We start from the raw sequence: 15,799 nt of genomic DNA on the forward strand, positions 1-15,799 counted from the left end.
GCTACGGCGTTACTGCAGGTTCTTCAGGCTAAAGCACTGAGGGACCTGCATGAGGGTGGTCAAGGTCCGGAAGTTCTAAAAGAGCTCCAAACTACAACTTCTCTAGCGCTCCGAGCGACGAAGGTCACCGCGAGTTCTCTGGGTCGTGCGATGTCCATACTTGTGGTCCAGGAGCGTCACCTCTGGTTGTGTCTGGTCAACATGAGGGACACCGACAAAGTTCGGCCCAGCAGTTCTCGACTGCAAATTAAAATCTATGTGCATTACACGCTGAGCACACATCCATTCTTTTAATGTATATTGATTAATATACAGGACTCATACATGGGTTTTTGTTTAATTTCTCCAGTCTCAAGCGTTTTCAATATGGGCATCTTGCATTGTTCCCACTGAATGTGTCGTGAATCATTCAGAGCTCATCCACTGAACTTCTCACGACACTATTCATCTGGGCTCTTAGAGAGAGGATGGATGTGTGCAACAGAGGGGTGTTTCCTCAGAATAATAATAGATGCAAGCTGTGGATTTAATGATGGGATGTTGCTTAAACAACCCCCAACACTTAGTTGCTCACCACTATCCTTAAAGAGCGTTTGCTTTGCTGGTGGTGTTGACTTTACCACCTTATGCAGTTGGGTAAACAGAGTATAATAGCCTTTCTATTTACACATGATTGATTTCAATACAAATACAGGCAATTTAACCCCTAAAACTCCATAGTGAACTACATATCATCCAGACAGATGAACATTAATATTCTGCAAGGACACAATAAATTAGTCAAAAGTGATATTAAAGTCATATATAATGTTACAAAATATTTCTATTTCAGATAAATGCAGTTCTTCTGAACTTTAATTCTATTCATAAAAGAATCCTGAAAAAAAAATTCATCACTGTTTCTACAAAAATATGAAGCAGCACAACTCTTTTCGACACTGATAATAATCTGTAATGTTTCTTGAGCAGCAAATCAGCATATTAGAATGATTTCTGAAGGATCATGTGACACTGAAGACTGGAGTAATGATGCTGAAAATTCATCACAGGAATAAATTACATTTTAAAATACATTTCAGTCGAAAACAGTAGTTATTTTGAATTTATTTTCACACTATTATTGTTTTTACTGTATTTAATCAAATAAATGCAGCCTGGGTGAGCATAAAGGACTTTGTAATAGTAACAGAGTTACTTATTGTGCAAAAGTAAATCTAAATGCCATTAAAATCAAACATTGAAGTTATTAACATTAACTGCTCAGACTTAATAATATAAAGAGACTAACAATAGAACATTGATAATTTGAGGTTTCATGGCCTTTAAAGGCCATATTTTCTATAAGAACACTGAGATGACTCAGATTTGCTTGAATTAAAGTAAATGGTAATTGCATTAAATTGCACAGACCTTTGCTGAGACATTATGATGCAGCTCTGACCAGTTAATCAATCACTGTTGTGTGGACCGGGGAAGGGTCAGAAAAAAAATGCTATGTGAGCTGTACTTCTTGGAATCGAATGACAGAGGCAGAGCCCTCCAGCGGACTGAGTGCAATTAATTTTTCTCTGCTTTTAGCTGCTAAGACATTTATGTGTTTTGTTTTATATGCAAAACTGACATAATACCTACCAGTTTTTCACGTGTACGACTCACGTCTGGGGTTGTCTTCTGGGTGTACAGGCTGAATGGACTGACATTTATTCCGAGTATAGGTGTGAGAAGCCCAGCAGCACATTTTCAAACATGTACAAAAGAAATTGCAATCATTAGATATTTACAACTAGCCATCAGACTGTGTTGGTTGTTCTTGTTAAATAATATTTTGCAGCAGACGATGCACTGCAGATTTTTCAAATGCATCTTTGGCTAATTCGAGTGCAATCACTCGAATCAAATTACTCGAGCTAATCAGCTGTTGTTATGTAGCAGGCATTCAGAAATGTTTCCTTGCGAGCGAGAAGCATTGTAAACCTGAGCTCACCATGGCAACAGTGGCTCTGGCGGCAGAAGCTCAGGTGTGTGACTGTGATACTGGGCTTTGAAAACAATCCTTGAAACTCACTGCTGAGCAGCTCGAAAATACCTATTTTCACAATATTAACATATTTTTTACCTGTTTTAATGAATAAGAATATATTTGACCCAACTCTCTTCATCCTTTGTAGCAGGAGTCACCAAACTCAGTCCTGGAGGGTCGCAAACCTGCAGAGTTTAGCTCCAACCCTAATCAAACACACCTGAACCAGCTAATCAAAGTCTTATTAGATATACTTGAAACTTCCAGGCAGGTGTGTTGAGGCAAGTTGGAGCTAAACTCTGCAGGACACCGGCCCTCCAGGACCGAGTTTGGTGACCCCTGATTTATAGCCTTAACAGCAAAAACTTCAAAATATTCCAAAAGAAAGATACAATTATTTTATTTTGTCTTGTTTCATTGGCAGATTTTATTAAAGCCCCCCACATGAAGTTTTGTGTATTTTCATGCCTTTGGTGCCCCCTAGAGTTAAGTGAGTGAAATTCATTGTCGTAATTAAATTGAATTAAAGTGCCTCTATTATGCCATTTTTAAGGTTGCTAATATTGTTTGAGTCTCCTAAAACAGGTTTACATGCATGCATGGTAAAAAAAAAACACGTTAGTTTTCTCAAAAAATAGATTTAATTGTACCTAATTTCTAAATGATTCGTAAACGACTCGTGCGAAGCAGTTCAAAGTATCAGTCTCTCTAAACCCCTCCTCTCTGTGAGCCCTCACTGCTGTGATTGGTCAGATGGTGCAGTCCTTTGTGATTGGTCCAGAGCCGTAGAGAGATCGGCTCTGGATTGGTCTAGTACGTACAGCGCATGTCGGAAACGAAACGCCTGTTGCCATGACGGAATGACAGCCCTGGAGACTTGTCATTACATAGAAAAGATGGTATCGATTGTACCTTACCAATTCAACCTGGAGTCTGATGATGAAACGGTTGAAGTGGCTGATCGACAAGAGACTGATTCGCAAGCACGACTGGAGCAGGACGTTAGTGATGGGAAGTTCGGATCATTTTACCGACTCGGACCTTTGAGTCTCGTTCAGCAAAATGAACGAATCTTTTTTTCGAGTCATTTCGTTCATTTTAGCAAAATATAATTAAAATGTTACGTGTTACTTCCCTAATATGTCTACTACTTACGCAAACGTTGATCACACTACAAACAGTCTGACAAGTCTTCGGGTTTGGGCTTATGGGGCTGTCATGTGATGAATGAACGACTCAAACCCGAAGACTCGAGAGATGAACTAATCAATTCTCTTTCCGGCTCAGACTGCATTGGTTAAAGCTTATGGGGCTGTCACGTGATGAAAGTTTATAAATGTGTGAATTTCTGTCATTATGGTTCTTTTCCATAACATTGAATGTTGTAACAAAGGTAATAAAGAGTTGGTTATTATTATTAAGTCTCTTTCTGGCTCAGACTGCATTGGTTTAAGCTTATGGGGCTGTCACGTGATGAACGAACGACTCGGAAAAACGACTCGAACCAGGCGAACTACTTGACTAATTCCAGTACATAACCTATATGATGTTGCGCATGCGCGACTGAACGAATCACTCCCCGAGACGACTCGTTCTTCCCACACACAAAGAAAAACAAGTAGATAGAATAGAAAAAATAGAAAGCTAGTGTTGCTCTGGTCCGAACCAGTTGAAACCAAAATGCAGTCACGTGACAACATCCACATCACTCGTAGGTCAGATGTGTCTCTAAACGTATTTCGTAGACTGCTTTTCGATTGGTCAGAATTAACATGCCGCTTTCTTCATACATTCATCAAACCAAATTTCTATGAGGCTCCGCACCTCCTCACAACTCCAAGTTTGTCTGTGAGCTGCTATGGGGCTATGTTGCTAAAGTGCAAACGGTCAACAAACACTTATCCTTATCCCATAATGCACAGCGCTGCTGACTATGGCAGCTGATTTAGTCCAAAAACGCGCAGTACTTTTTGCAGTTGTATCTGTTCGAGGTCAGATCACATTCTCACCACAAACAAACCGTTTTTTGGTCCGCTTTTGGTGCGCTCCCGAGTGTGACTGCTGCATTCACACCTGCCCAAATGAACCGCTCCAAGAGGGACAGCGAACTCTAGTGCGATTCAACCGAACTAAATGAGGCAGGTGTGAAAGCACCTTTACTGAACAGATGTTGGGATGAAGCATGGGAAGGAAACAGAAGCTATTAGTCTCATTAGTAGTCAGTTTACCATCAGACTGATTTTAAAACTGATATTTCAAGGTAAAAAAAAGGTCTTTGCTTGTCTTGTACCATTTTTTGCATAGCAGCTCGAGTTAAATTCATATACATTTAAAATGTACAAAAGAGTTCAGTTACGTTTTATGCGAGCTTGTGCAATATCTAGCACATTGGGCTTTATTTCCCCATGCAGACTGATTAAAATGTACAGAAGGAAATACTTGTATCAGTATTGTGAGGAGAAACCCCTTCTCATATGTTTTTTGTTTTTGACATCAGAATCAATATGAATAATAATTTGGGCACTATGTTGGTTCATCGCTTGATTTCCAATGTAAAATCTGCATCTTTGTGCAAAACCATTTGAGAACCACTATGTCAGACCCAGTGATGTATTTAGTGTAGTGTGAGTACGACTTCTAGTGGATGCAAGTAGAAGTGCATGAAACTTCTGGACTGTTTCATATGAATATTTGCATAACCGGATTAGTGAAAATCCCATGAAGATTAGAATAGTCCGATTTAATTAGTGCACATGTATAAACCGTGTTCAAGTCATTTTTCAGTTTGTCTTGTTTCACTGGTTGCAGTTTTGTCATAGCAGGATTTCACATTCATTTCAGACAGCTTTGAGCTTGCTGGGGCTTCACCTAAACCAGGTATTAGAGTACGTATGTGATTTCAGATGGAAATCTTTGTAGTGGCTTGTGAAGTGGGGAAAGAAGGTGCTCTTGTTCTGTGTGTAGTGCAGTAGCAGTTAAACAAATCTTTTGTGAATAAGACAAAATCAGTCTGTACTCTCCAACATTATGGACAATTATTTACAACATGCAGAATAGTGCAAGGCAAAAAAAATTTAAGAGCATAAACAATAATAATTTTATTAGCGGCATTTTAAAGAAAAAATGGAACAAATCTTAAGTGCACATAGGCAACTCAATCATAAAAAAAACATTTGAAAGCGTTTTTTTTTTTGTTATTTGAATTAACATACATATTATGTATTTTACTTTGGTGTATTAAAATAACTTTAAAATAAAAACTATATAGACTATATTAATAAAAACTATATAAAAAAGATTTAATAAAAATTATGAGTGTCTCAATTATACTAAAATAACTAAGCTTTTCATCATTTTTATATTCAATGTAGTCTTTCAATTCATTTGAGGTCATACATTATTTTGCATAAAGAATGGGAATAAATACATTTGCAAAATGCTGTTTGAAATAGTTTGGGTTTTTCATGTCAGCGCATTTTCTTAAATGAATCCAGTCATAACTCAGTAAAAGAGAAGCTGGGTCAAATGTCAGTTCACTGCTATATCCTGTGGCCATGTCTTCAGGTAAAACTCAGATTTATATTCCCTGGTCTTTAATCAGATCCAGATCTACCACACGGCAGGCAAACGCTCTACCACTATATTGATTAGATGGTCAGTTTATTTGGCAAATTCCATTTATTAAAACCCACCAGATCTGTGGTTATGTCATCAGGTCTTGTGATAGTTGGGGTTGAGTTGACATGTAAAGATCATAGAGACAAACAGGCTCTCAAACACAACATTAGGCTAAGAAGGATAAGAGTCCATGATAAACGATGTTGTGTGCTGATCCTGCTAATGGGCCTGGAATCAGCATGAACTGGCACTTCAAACTCTTGATCTTTAAGGTACTGTCCGTGTTTGAGTGACCACAGTGAGCATTTATATCTCTCTTGATCATCCTGGATGTTTAGGACACTTGTGATGTTGAACGTTCCATCAGAGTTCACCAGGCTTGTGACTGTAGAGCTGGAAGTCAGGTTCTTGTCATAATGAAACCAGTTTATCATGCCTTCTGGGTACACACCATTGAAGCTACACTGCATTTGTTTGGGTTCAGCCATCTGGTGGGAGAATTCTCCGGTGCATTGTCCTGCGTAAATACAGTTACAAACACAAGGTAAAAGAGTTAGTGATGTGATGCTCAGTATTTGTGTGCAGATCTATACATTTATCCAAAGATATTTTAATTATGCAATTCATACAATGACTTGAATGCATGATTTTAAGTAAGATGCCTTCTGATATTTTTGATATTTGCATGATATCTGGCTATCTTTCTGGCATCAAAAATGGCAGGATAGTGTAACCAGATGTCGTAATAAAGAATTATTGAACAATACTTTTAGAACAATTTTAATTAAATGCTAAAAATGTTAGAAAAAGAAAATTAAGATAGACTTGCACAAACAATTATTAAATATTATTAACAAAAATAAATAAATAAATAAAAAAAATATATATATATGATTTTTTTTATCCACATAAGTACATCTTAATATGTAATTTCATATTTGCTTTTGTCTTTTAAATATGGTTAGTACTACCGAATGCTATGACAAGTATTTATGCTTAACTAAAATTTCTAATAATTTAATTTCTATTTAAACTTGCAGGTCATGTACTTAAAAATATTTGCAATGTAAATATACATTTGTAGTGAGAATTTAGTACATTTAAAATATAGTAAATATAATATTAAACACACTACCGTTAAAATTATAATCACATACTCTACATGTGCTTTAGTACTTCTTCCAAGCACAAAACATTATTACAACCTAATTATTTTAAATGCACAAAGTTTAATGTACTTGAGTGTTAAGAACATTAAAATTATATCTCTTTAAGAACACTTAAGTTTCTTTTTGTTTAATAATATTTTATTATGTGCAATTCAAATTTTATATGGAATAGCTCACAAAATATTTTAGGATATTTGTTATTCAAACATAGATTTATGATATTTGTAAAAGACAGTTAAGTTGTGTAATACAATGTGCAAATGTTATTTATTATTGTTATTATTATTATTTATTAAATTTTTTACTTATTATTTGTTTAGCTGAACCAAAAAAAATAATAAAATAAAAACAATTTCTCACATAAATGCAGTGTTTTCTATGTGTTGATTCCCTTTATCGGAGTGTCTATTTACACTAAGTGCAAATAACCCGCCTTGTTGGCAGAGGCCATTTACACTAGCTCCACCCACAAACGTGTGATAGGGCTGGTCAACAACATAAAAGACGGCCAACAATCATCAGCTTCAGTGGCGAAGTTCGTAAAGCGCGTACCATAGTCTTTTTGACACTATCGACCCGGGTTCGAATCCGCCTTTTACCGAACTTTATTTTCTCCCTTTTCAAATCTCACATCACATCAGAAAGGCATTTATTTTCAATAAAAATGAAGGAAATAATCAAAAAGTTGAAAATACAGTATCAGGTAGGGCAGGGGTCGGCAACCCGCGGCTCCCGAGGCGCATGCGGCTCTTTCATCCCTCTGCGGTGGCTCCTGTAGCATGGGTGTACAATAAGCGGGGGTGGTGTCCCCCCGAACTTTTAATAAAACCTAAACTTTTCCCATGCATTTTTCTCGGGCAAGTGTGTTCACGTAGAAGTTTTCAGCGGCCAATGTGAATAAATCTAGATTTCAATTAAAAGAGACAATATAGTCACGTTGTTTTGGATACGTTTTATTCTTATCCAAAAGGATGTGAACATCACGGAGCGCTGAACACTCTCATGCGCTGTATGTTTCATTCATACTCGAAGCCGGAGGGCGCTCTCGTACAGAAAGTCCAAAACGGACTCATATGATAGAAGTAACTTTTGACGCCAGGAAATCCCTAATATGGACAAAGGCATCCCGCTATCGCTGTAGCTAAGCTGAATAACAAGCATTAACCTTCACTGATGAAACGTGAAGACAATAAACGATTGCGACAATATATGGTTTATGTGTGTTTTTCAAGTCTTTTATATGAATGATTGACATAGCATTAATTACAGTACAGAAGCTATAAAATATATTTTCTGCCTTATTCTGTGATAAAAATGGAAAACGTGTTTGTAGTATATAAACTATTATACTGATTATACAATCATAACCATAAAATTGTCATTAGTAAAATATATCAAAAATATTATAGAAGACAAATGATTGGTTATTGTCCAGCAGTGTATTTTATTTCTTAGCCAAGTAAAAGAGATAAAGTTTATTTTTTGTCAATTAGACATACACACATACATATTATTAGGCCTATTATTATTATTATTATTACATTTGACATTTCTGTCCCCCTCACTTCTGAAATGATTGCTACTCCCCTGCCCTGTAACATAACTGAATATAACACTTTAGCTATATGCCGTGTTATCTTTATTTGGGGATCAAATATTGGGAAAGGGGCCAAAATGTCTTTTTTGACGTTGAAGTTTGCAGACCCCTGGGGTAGGGTTATGGTAGCTTTATTGTCCCAATAAGATGGCATCCATTTAATAATTTGAATTAAAATGATAATTTACACTCAATACGTTATTACTGCATACTGTTTTATAGTGTACTATAATACTGAGGTGCAGATAATTGCCACTATTTGCAACAAGTAGAATACATAGCAGAAAATCCTGCTATTTTAACATAGTGCAAATAGAATCTATCGCTATTTGCACTTAGTGTAAATAGCATATTGTTAAAAATACTGCTATTTTCACTTAGTGTAAATAAAATCCATTGCTATTTGCACTTAGTGTAAATAGCATTTATCGCTAAGAAAATATGCTATTTTTTTACTTAGTGTAAATAGCATCTAATTGCAAATAGCCGCTGCCTTCATTTATCCAATAAAATATGCTTGATGCATACAACTTTGGACTGCTAAACGGGTTAATGCACTGACCTACAGATAGATTGATTTCTTTTGCTCCATGTCCAGAGTCCGTCTTTATACAACAAAAATACGAGCCCTTGTTTGCTGGTGTAGGATTTGAGATGGTTAATGTCAGTGCTTCTCCTGTGTAGTTGCACTCAAATCCTGGTGGTCTATTGCTGGATGTTGGATCACATTCAAAATCTTTCTCTTCTGTTTTTTTCCAGTATACTTTAACAATGTTCAATGGCGTTGATGAGCTGATATTGCATTGTAAGACAATCCTCTCATTGCAATTCACTGTCTGGTGTTGGAAAGCACGCAGCTGTATTTCACCTGCATGCATCAGAAAGCAATATTAGCATATGCTGACACATTTCTATGCATACAAACTAAGCAAAAAAAAGAATTTTTTTTTTTTTTGCATACTGTGTTTTAAAGCTAATTTCGTAAAGTCCAAATATGCTTTACAGATCTCTAAGGGTTTAAACTATATTTTCCATGCTTGTTCAATGAACCATAAACAATTATTGCACGTGTTATTTACACATGTTAAGAAATTTGGATGTGAGAGGATGTTTCTTTTTTTGCTGAGTGTATGCTAAGCATATGACATAGAATGGGATACAAAATCAAAATCCTTTTAAAACTCTAAAACTTCATTTTGTGGGTTAAAGGCAGGGGAAATCAAAGACATTCAAGACTTTAAAAGACAGTGTATGTGGTAAAAACGCAAAACTGTTCGTTACACTTACCTTTGCTGTAGTCTGATGACAGGACGATAATTAAAAATGACATAATGATGAACATCTTTCCCCCCTTTCAGAATAGTGCTGGAAGTTGTTAGATGTGTGGAAGAAGAAAGTGGTTGTGAAAGTGAGGAAGAAAGTGTTCTCGGGCTACACTCTTCCTCCCTCTTTTTTATCTTCTTATACTAAACAATGTTAGACTATCTCTCTTTGGCTTAATGGGGATTTCAAGATTTCAAAAGTACACATCATTTCTCTTATCAAGAAATTCTCTCAAACAGCCAACACCTTCTTGCGTTTGCTCATATCTGGAATGTTACTGCATTTACATTTGCATTTGCATTGATTTTTTACTTTTTGTGCGAAAGGCAAAAGTACACTTTCCCAGGAAATGTATTGTCCTCCCTCTTGTGTAATGAATTGAGAAACTCAAAACAGAAACTCGACAGCAGGTCCAAGAAAGTCTTGGATCTTCTTATACTAAACAATGTTAGACTATCTCTCTTTGGCTTAATGGGGATTTCAAGATTTCAAAAGTACACATCATTTCTCTTATCAAGAAATTCTCTCAAACAGCCAACACCTTCTTGCGTTTGCTCATATCTGGAATGTTACTGCATTTACAACAATATGATTTTTTACTTTTTGTGCGAAAGGCAAAAGTACACTTTCCCAGGAAATGTATTGTCCTCCCTCTTGTGTAATGAATTGAGAAACTCAAAACAGAAACTCGACAGCAGGTCCAAGAAAGTCTTGGCTTTTGAGTTGACATGTTTTCAATATTACTTTGGCAGATGTTTTAAGAAAAGGTAACTCTTTAGAGTAGGGAATACATATTCACTATTAACTATTAAACAATCCCTAAATAAACTCCTAAATTACTGTTTGTTGATAGTAAGGTAGTTGTAGTAGTAGTTAATGTTTAAGCATGGGATAGGGTTAAGGGATCTATAATATGGTAAGGCATTATGTGTTTTAAAAGTGCTAATAAACAGCCAAAATGCTAGTAATGTGCATTCTAGTAAGCAGCTAGTTAATAGTGAATAGTGCTCCCTAAAGTGTTACCACATATTTCAGACAGACCTGTGCTGTATTGGCATGCTGGGGCAATGCAGGACATAAAACTGAGGAGTGGCTGAAGAGCCTTGATACAATGTTTTGACATTTAGTGTTGCATTCAGTTTGAAATTTTATACAGAACTGGAACATGTATCAATATGACTGTATAAAGTGTCTTTTTACTTGAATGATGTCAGAATGTCCCTAGGGGTTCATTTTTTGCCTCTTTGCTTCATAGAGGCAAAGAACATTTAATTAATCATTATGCAACTAATCTCTCAAAGGGATCTCCCTGAGACATCTGTCTTCACAGGATAGAGGGAGAATTGGGCTTGCACTCATAGTACAGAGGTTCACTCAAGTCAAAAAGAAACACACTATCAACACTTAACAAAAAACTATTGGATACAGTCATTTTAGCACCTCAGTCTCAGTCAGAAAATGCTCTGAAAAACTTCATCTCTGACCAGATTCATAGACTCTCTGAAAACATTAAGTTCCTCAATTGATTGCTGTTTATTATTATTATTTTTGAAAATCATCAGCTTAATTTCAAAGGGGACATAACACACACAGTTTCTGCCAATCTCATGTTAATCTTTAGTACCTATAGAGTAGTACTGCATCCTTCATATCTCCAAAGAGTCTTTAGTTTGATCAGATTTATAAAAAGACAGATACAGCTTTACGCTTCTCTCTAACAGTCGAGCTCCTGGAGGTGTTCTGGAGGTGGGTGGAGCTAAAGAGTCACGAGCATGCAAACTTTTGTGTAGCGATCGTCTGCAAGCTATGACATCGACATAAATAAAACAGGGACAAAAACTTTATTGACTTAAATTAACTATGGCTAAAGAATTAACGAATGAAGCACGTTGATGGGCTGCTCTTGCTCTCGCTCTGGTTGATGTGCACGCACTCTTCCGGGCGAAAGTGCCCATATAAGGAATTCCACCCTTTATGACGTCATACAGGGCTATGCTGGAAAAAACTTTCCGAAACTTATTTGAACCCTGTATCTTTGGCACAGAAATACAGCATCATACGTCCAACTCTTTTTTTGAGACTTTGGCCATGTTTAGCATGAGAATCCAAATCATTAACAGAGTAGATAAGTCAGAATGCATGAAAAAGCATTAGACCTCCCCTTCAAGAGTTAAAGGGATCATATGATGCTTTTTTTAAAGATCATTATTTTGTGTATTTGGTGTAACAGAATATGTTGACATGCTTTAATATTCAAAAAACACATTATTTTTCAAATACTGTACATTATTGTAGGTCCTCTATGCCCCGCCTCTCTCAAACGCTTCGTTTTCTACAAAGCCCCTCCTTCCGACAAGCGCAGTCTGCTCTGATTGGCCAGCTGACCCAGTGCATTGTGATTGGCCGAACACCGCAAGCACTCGTCGGAAATGTAACGCCCCTTACCATAATCGCGAGCTTCATCTTTCAAAATAAATGTAAAGACAGATCCCGAAAGGGGAATAGAGTCGCGTGACAGACACAGTGATGAAGCTGGTATGTGTTTGCAGTACACAAGCCACGGTTAAGGGTAGAGAATTTGAGGGCTCTTCAACCGCTTTTGAGAGGATACGGAGAAGTTCAGCATCCATCCCGGCTTTGGCGGTGCGGATGACGGCAAGGGGGCGGTAACCGAGCTCAACAGCTCCTCTGCGTCCGAGGCTGTCATCGGCCAGCTCGTCTTCACTACCCCAAAACGAGACCAGATCACTCGCGCTGGCAGAGGGACGCTGGTCAGGCTGGGAGAAGAGGACGGGTGAAACCTCTCTCTGAGGCGAGGGTGAGGCATGTGGGATCTGGGCCGACATGAGCTCACTCGCAGCCAGATGCTCGAGTCCTCTGCCCCGCTTAAAACGGGAGGCCGCGAGGGGCGGAGTCGCTCTCTGAAAAGAAAGCGATCCGCGAGCATAGAGAAGCGAGACTGAAGTTCTCTCAGTGAGAACAATCAGTTCCCGTGAGTGCGGCTTCCGCGTGGAATTTTCTCAAGCAGGAAACGCACTCAGTGTGGCCGTCATCGGCATGCAGGTCACCCCTGCATGAGCCGCAGTAACGGCGTGGCATTTGCAACAACGCCTAGCTCTTGTAGTAAGCTCTTTTAGAATCGCTGGATGGTGGAAGGGGAACAGGTCCTGAACTGCTGTGACGCTGAGGTGGCAAAGAAAGCGTATCAGCCGAGCAGAGAGGTCTCAGTCCAGCTGCGTGGCGTGTCAATGCCTAGCAGGCTTCGGGATCAGCGTAGAGTGTAGAGTCGTTGCTGAAGGAGAAGAAATCTGAGAATCCTGTGGCGAACGCCCGCTTATATAGCCAGATGGCCCCGCCCATTCTGGTGGGCTTTGTCGCCATAGGCTCGTGCAGCACTGTTTTTAATACACTGCACAAACCAATGGCCGTGCAGTTTCACTGCGTGATTGAAAAAGGCTTCAGTTCAGGTGAAAAAAGGCTTTTCCCCATAGTGTCTTTAGCAAGACGCAGTACGAGTGAAGTATCGACAGGGAACCTGGGTTATCTTGCTTCATGCTGTTGAGTCTGTTTGGTATCCTTCTAACAATGCTGGGTTTGTTAGATTGTTTTTTGTTAGCTTTTATTTTGAAGTTCTGTCTTTGATGCTCTTGGCTCTGTCCAAAACCTGAAAAATGCTGAAGTAGGAGGACATCAAGGCATGTCTGAATCTAGTGTTACATAACATCCTGATTTGAAGGCAGCATTAATGAATCCCTTGCAGCCTACGAAATCCCACACTCATGGGAACACACATGCTGATAAAGTATGGCATTATTTTATTTTATTTTACTCTGGAAAAACGCATACGCCAAGTTCATGAATGTAAATGTTTTGTGAGAGCCTAAGGGTATCGGGCCTATGGATTGCAACTATATGTGTCCACAGGTGCAGATATAAGTGGATGTTTTCAGTTCATTCTCTATGTGAGCAGAAAGCACTGAGGCAAACGACAAGACCATCAAAACTTTGAGAAATATTCTTTATGCGAGTCACTGTGAGGTGAAGACAGTCACTTCTTTCATAAGCCTTAAAGTCTGCTGATGGTACTGGAGCTTCTGGTGGACGTCAAATGATAGTTTGCATGATTGAGTTGAAAAAGTCTATTAAATTGACACTTTATGTAGGGCTGCACGATAAATCGAAATGGAATCGAGATCGCGATTCGACAGAAGCTTCGATTGTCATGAGTATCTTTCAGTGAAGCACGGTTCTGTGATCAGCAGTAAATCTCCATCCAAAGGCCAGAGGGCGCTCTCGCGCTGAAACTCCAAATACACCTCGCAGAAGAAATCCAGAAAATGCCTATCGCTGCAGCTGAATAAACAGAAGATTCAACTGCTTTCCATTGATTCAATGTGACTAATAAACACACGGCAATACTACGGCAATATACGGTTTATCTGAGTTCTTATTATTATAATTTTCACCGCAATAAAATCGCGATTTTATCGCAAATTTTTGCGTAACTTGTCTGTGAACTACGGCTATGTGTAGTAAATTCTGCTCCATCTGAGAGCACGTGATGATGATTTCTTGCTGATTACAGAACCAACATTACTATCAAAATGCGCATGACAATCGTGCAGCCCTAACTGTATGTATACTTTGGCATCTGTAAATCTTAAAACAAAGCTGAATTTCCAGGGAGTTTGAAAGAATGTATAGAAAATGGATTCCATAAGATGACTGTTCTCTTCTGTAATGGTTTATAACATTTTCAGAATACAGTAAAGATGTGTGTTTTTACAAGTCAGCAACTCAAAATTACATAGATACGCAGAATAAATCACATTATAAAATTTATAACTTTCTATACTATATTTTTACTATACCGTTTTACTATATTTCAAAGTGATTTACAGCTAGAAAAATAACAGAATGTAGGATGGGACTTTATTTTATCCATTAGGAATAGCGGGTTAGCATGGCCCCTGTAGTGGTAATTGGCATTAAGTGTGCAATTTGGGACTGGGCCAGAGTTGCTTTAGTGAAGGACGTTCAGGTGCATTCTTATGGGTAATTAGTCAAATGACATTTACAACTCAGATGATTGGTCTTTGTGCTGAGCGGTTACGAGCAGCTCGGTTGTCATGCCAGCTTCAGCTTTTTATTGATGTGTTGTCTGTGTTTGTTAAGATTATGGATAGCACTTTCGAAAACTATTCTGACATTAATGAATAACTAGGACATTCTAGTAGCTACTATTAACCAAAAAGGAAACTCTGATTTACAAATTATTAAGTAATAGCAATAATAAAAGTAATAGTTGAATGAAGTAGTGCACTATTAGATAATCAGTAGCTACTATTTTTCATACCTCCCAGAGGACTATTAAGAACTACTATTTTATCATTAATGTGAGTAATGCATAATGTAAATTAATTGTAAAGACATTTTTCTGACCCAAAGAATTTGACAAATCATCCAAGGTGAACTTCAGTATTAAGCTTTTCTGATAGTGTTGGCACATTATGCATCTTATATATGCTAAATTATGCCATGCATTTTTTAATATAGTGTCCTGAAGTAGGCAGCATTGTATCTATGCAACCAAAAACTCTGAATAACACAAAGAAAACAAAGCTGCATTTTTAACAATTAAAACCGAAACTGAGCAGAACTAAACTAATCTAAACTAAACTAAACCAAACCTAATCTAATCTAGTTTAATCCAGATTGGATGAAGACAGGTTGTCTGGTCAGAACAAAAGTGTCCTTTGTTTTTATTGTATACTGTATATACTGTATATATATATATATATATATATATATATATATATATATATATATATATATTTGGCGTCCAAAACAGCGCTAATATTAAGGAAACCAGGCTGATTACATCAGAGATTGCAGAGAGAACAGAGACTCGCGTTGAGTTTTCAGTTAATTATTCATTCCGGTGTGTTTCGCTTTTAAACACAAGCTCTGTCATATTCTGTGATTGTCTCTGAAGAGTGCGAGCCCTCACACGTCGCGAAGTGAAGTACAGACTGAACGGGTTGTCAACACATCCCAGCGCTGTACGGCTAG

General features: G+C 37.7%; 1 protein-coding gene across 2 annotated transcripts in view; it reads right to left on the reverse strand.

The window, feature by feature from the left end:
- The window catches only part of LOC107552115 (uncharacterized), a 30,024-nt gene that overhangs the window by 8,779 nt on the left and 5,446 nt on the right, over positions 1 to 15,799 (reverse strand). The window contains exons 2-5 of one of the 2 annotated variants that reach the window (XR_001604835.1): positions 9,692 to 9,840; positions 8,967 to 9,272; positions 5,709 to 6,155; positions 3,089 to 3,092 (exon numbers count right to left, since the gene is read on the reverse strand). Coding sequence is in view for 1 of the 2 variants with exons in the window: in XM_016233938.1 (XP_016089424.1) it covers positions 5,773 to 6,155; positions 8,967 to 9,272; positions 9,692 to 9,746 (744 nt within the window). In the remaining variant the exon portion in view is untranslated. Of the gene's footprint in view, positions 1 to 3,088; positions 3,093 to 5,433; positions 6,156 to 8,966; positions 9,273 to 9,691; positions 9,841 to 15,799 lie in introns of those variants that run through there. The other variant, XM_016233938.1, reaches the window with a different exon arrangement.

The sequence above is a fragment of the Sinocyclocheilus grahami genome, unplaced genomic scaffold, assembly GCF_001515645.1.
Source record: "Sinocyclocheilus grahami isolate Dianchi unplaced genomic scaffold, SAMN03320097.WGS_v1.1 scaffold441.1, whole genome shotgun sequence".
Taxonomy (NCBI): domain Eukaryota; kingdom Metazoa; phylum Chordata; class Actinopteri; order Cypriniformes; family Cyprinidae; genus Sinocyclocheilus; species Sinocyclocheilus grahami.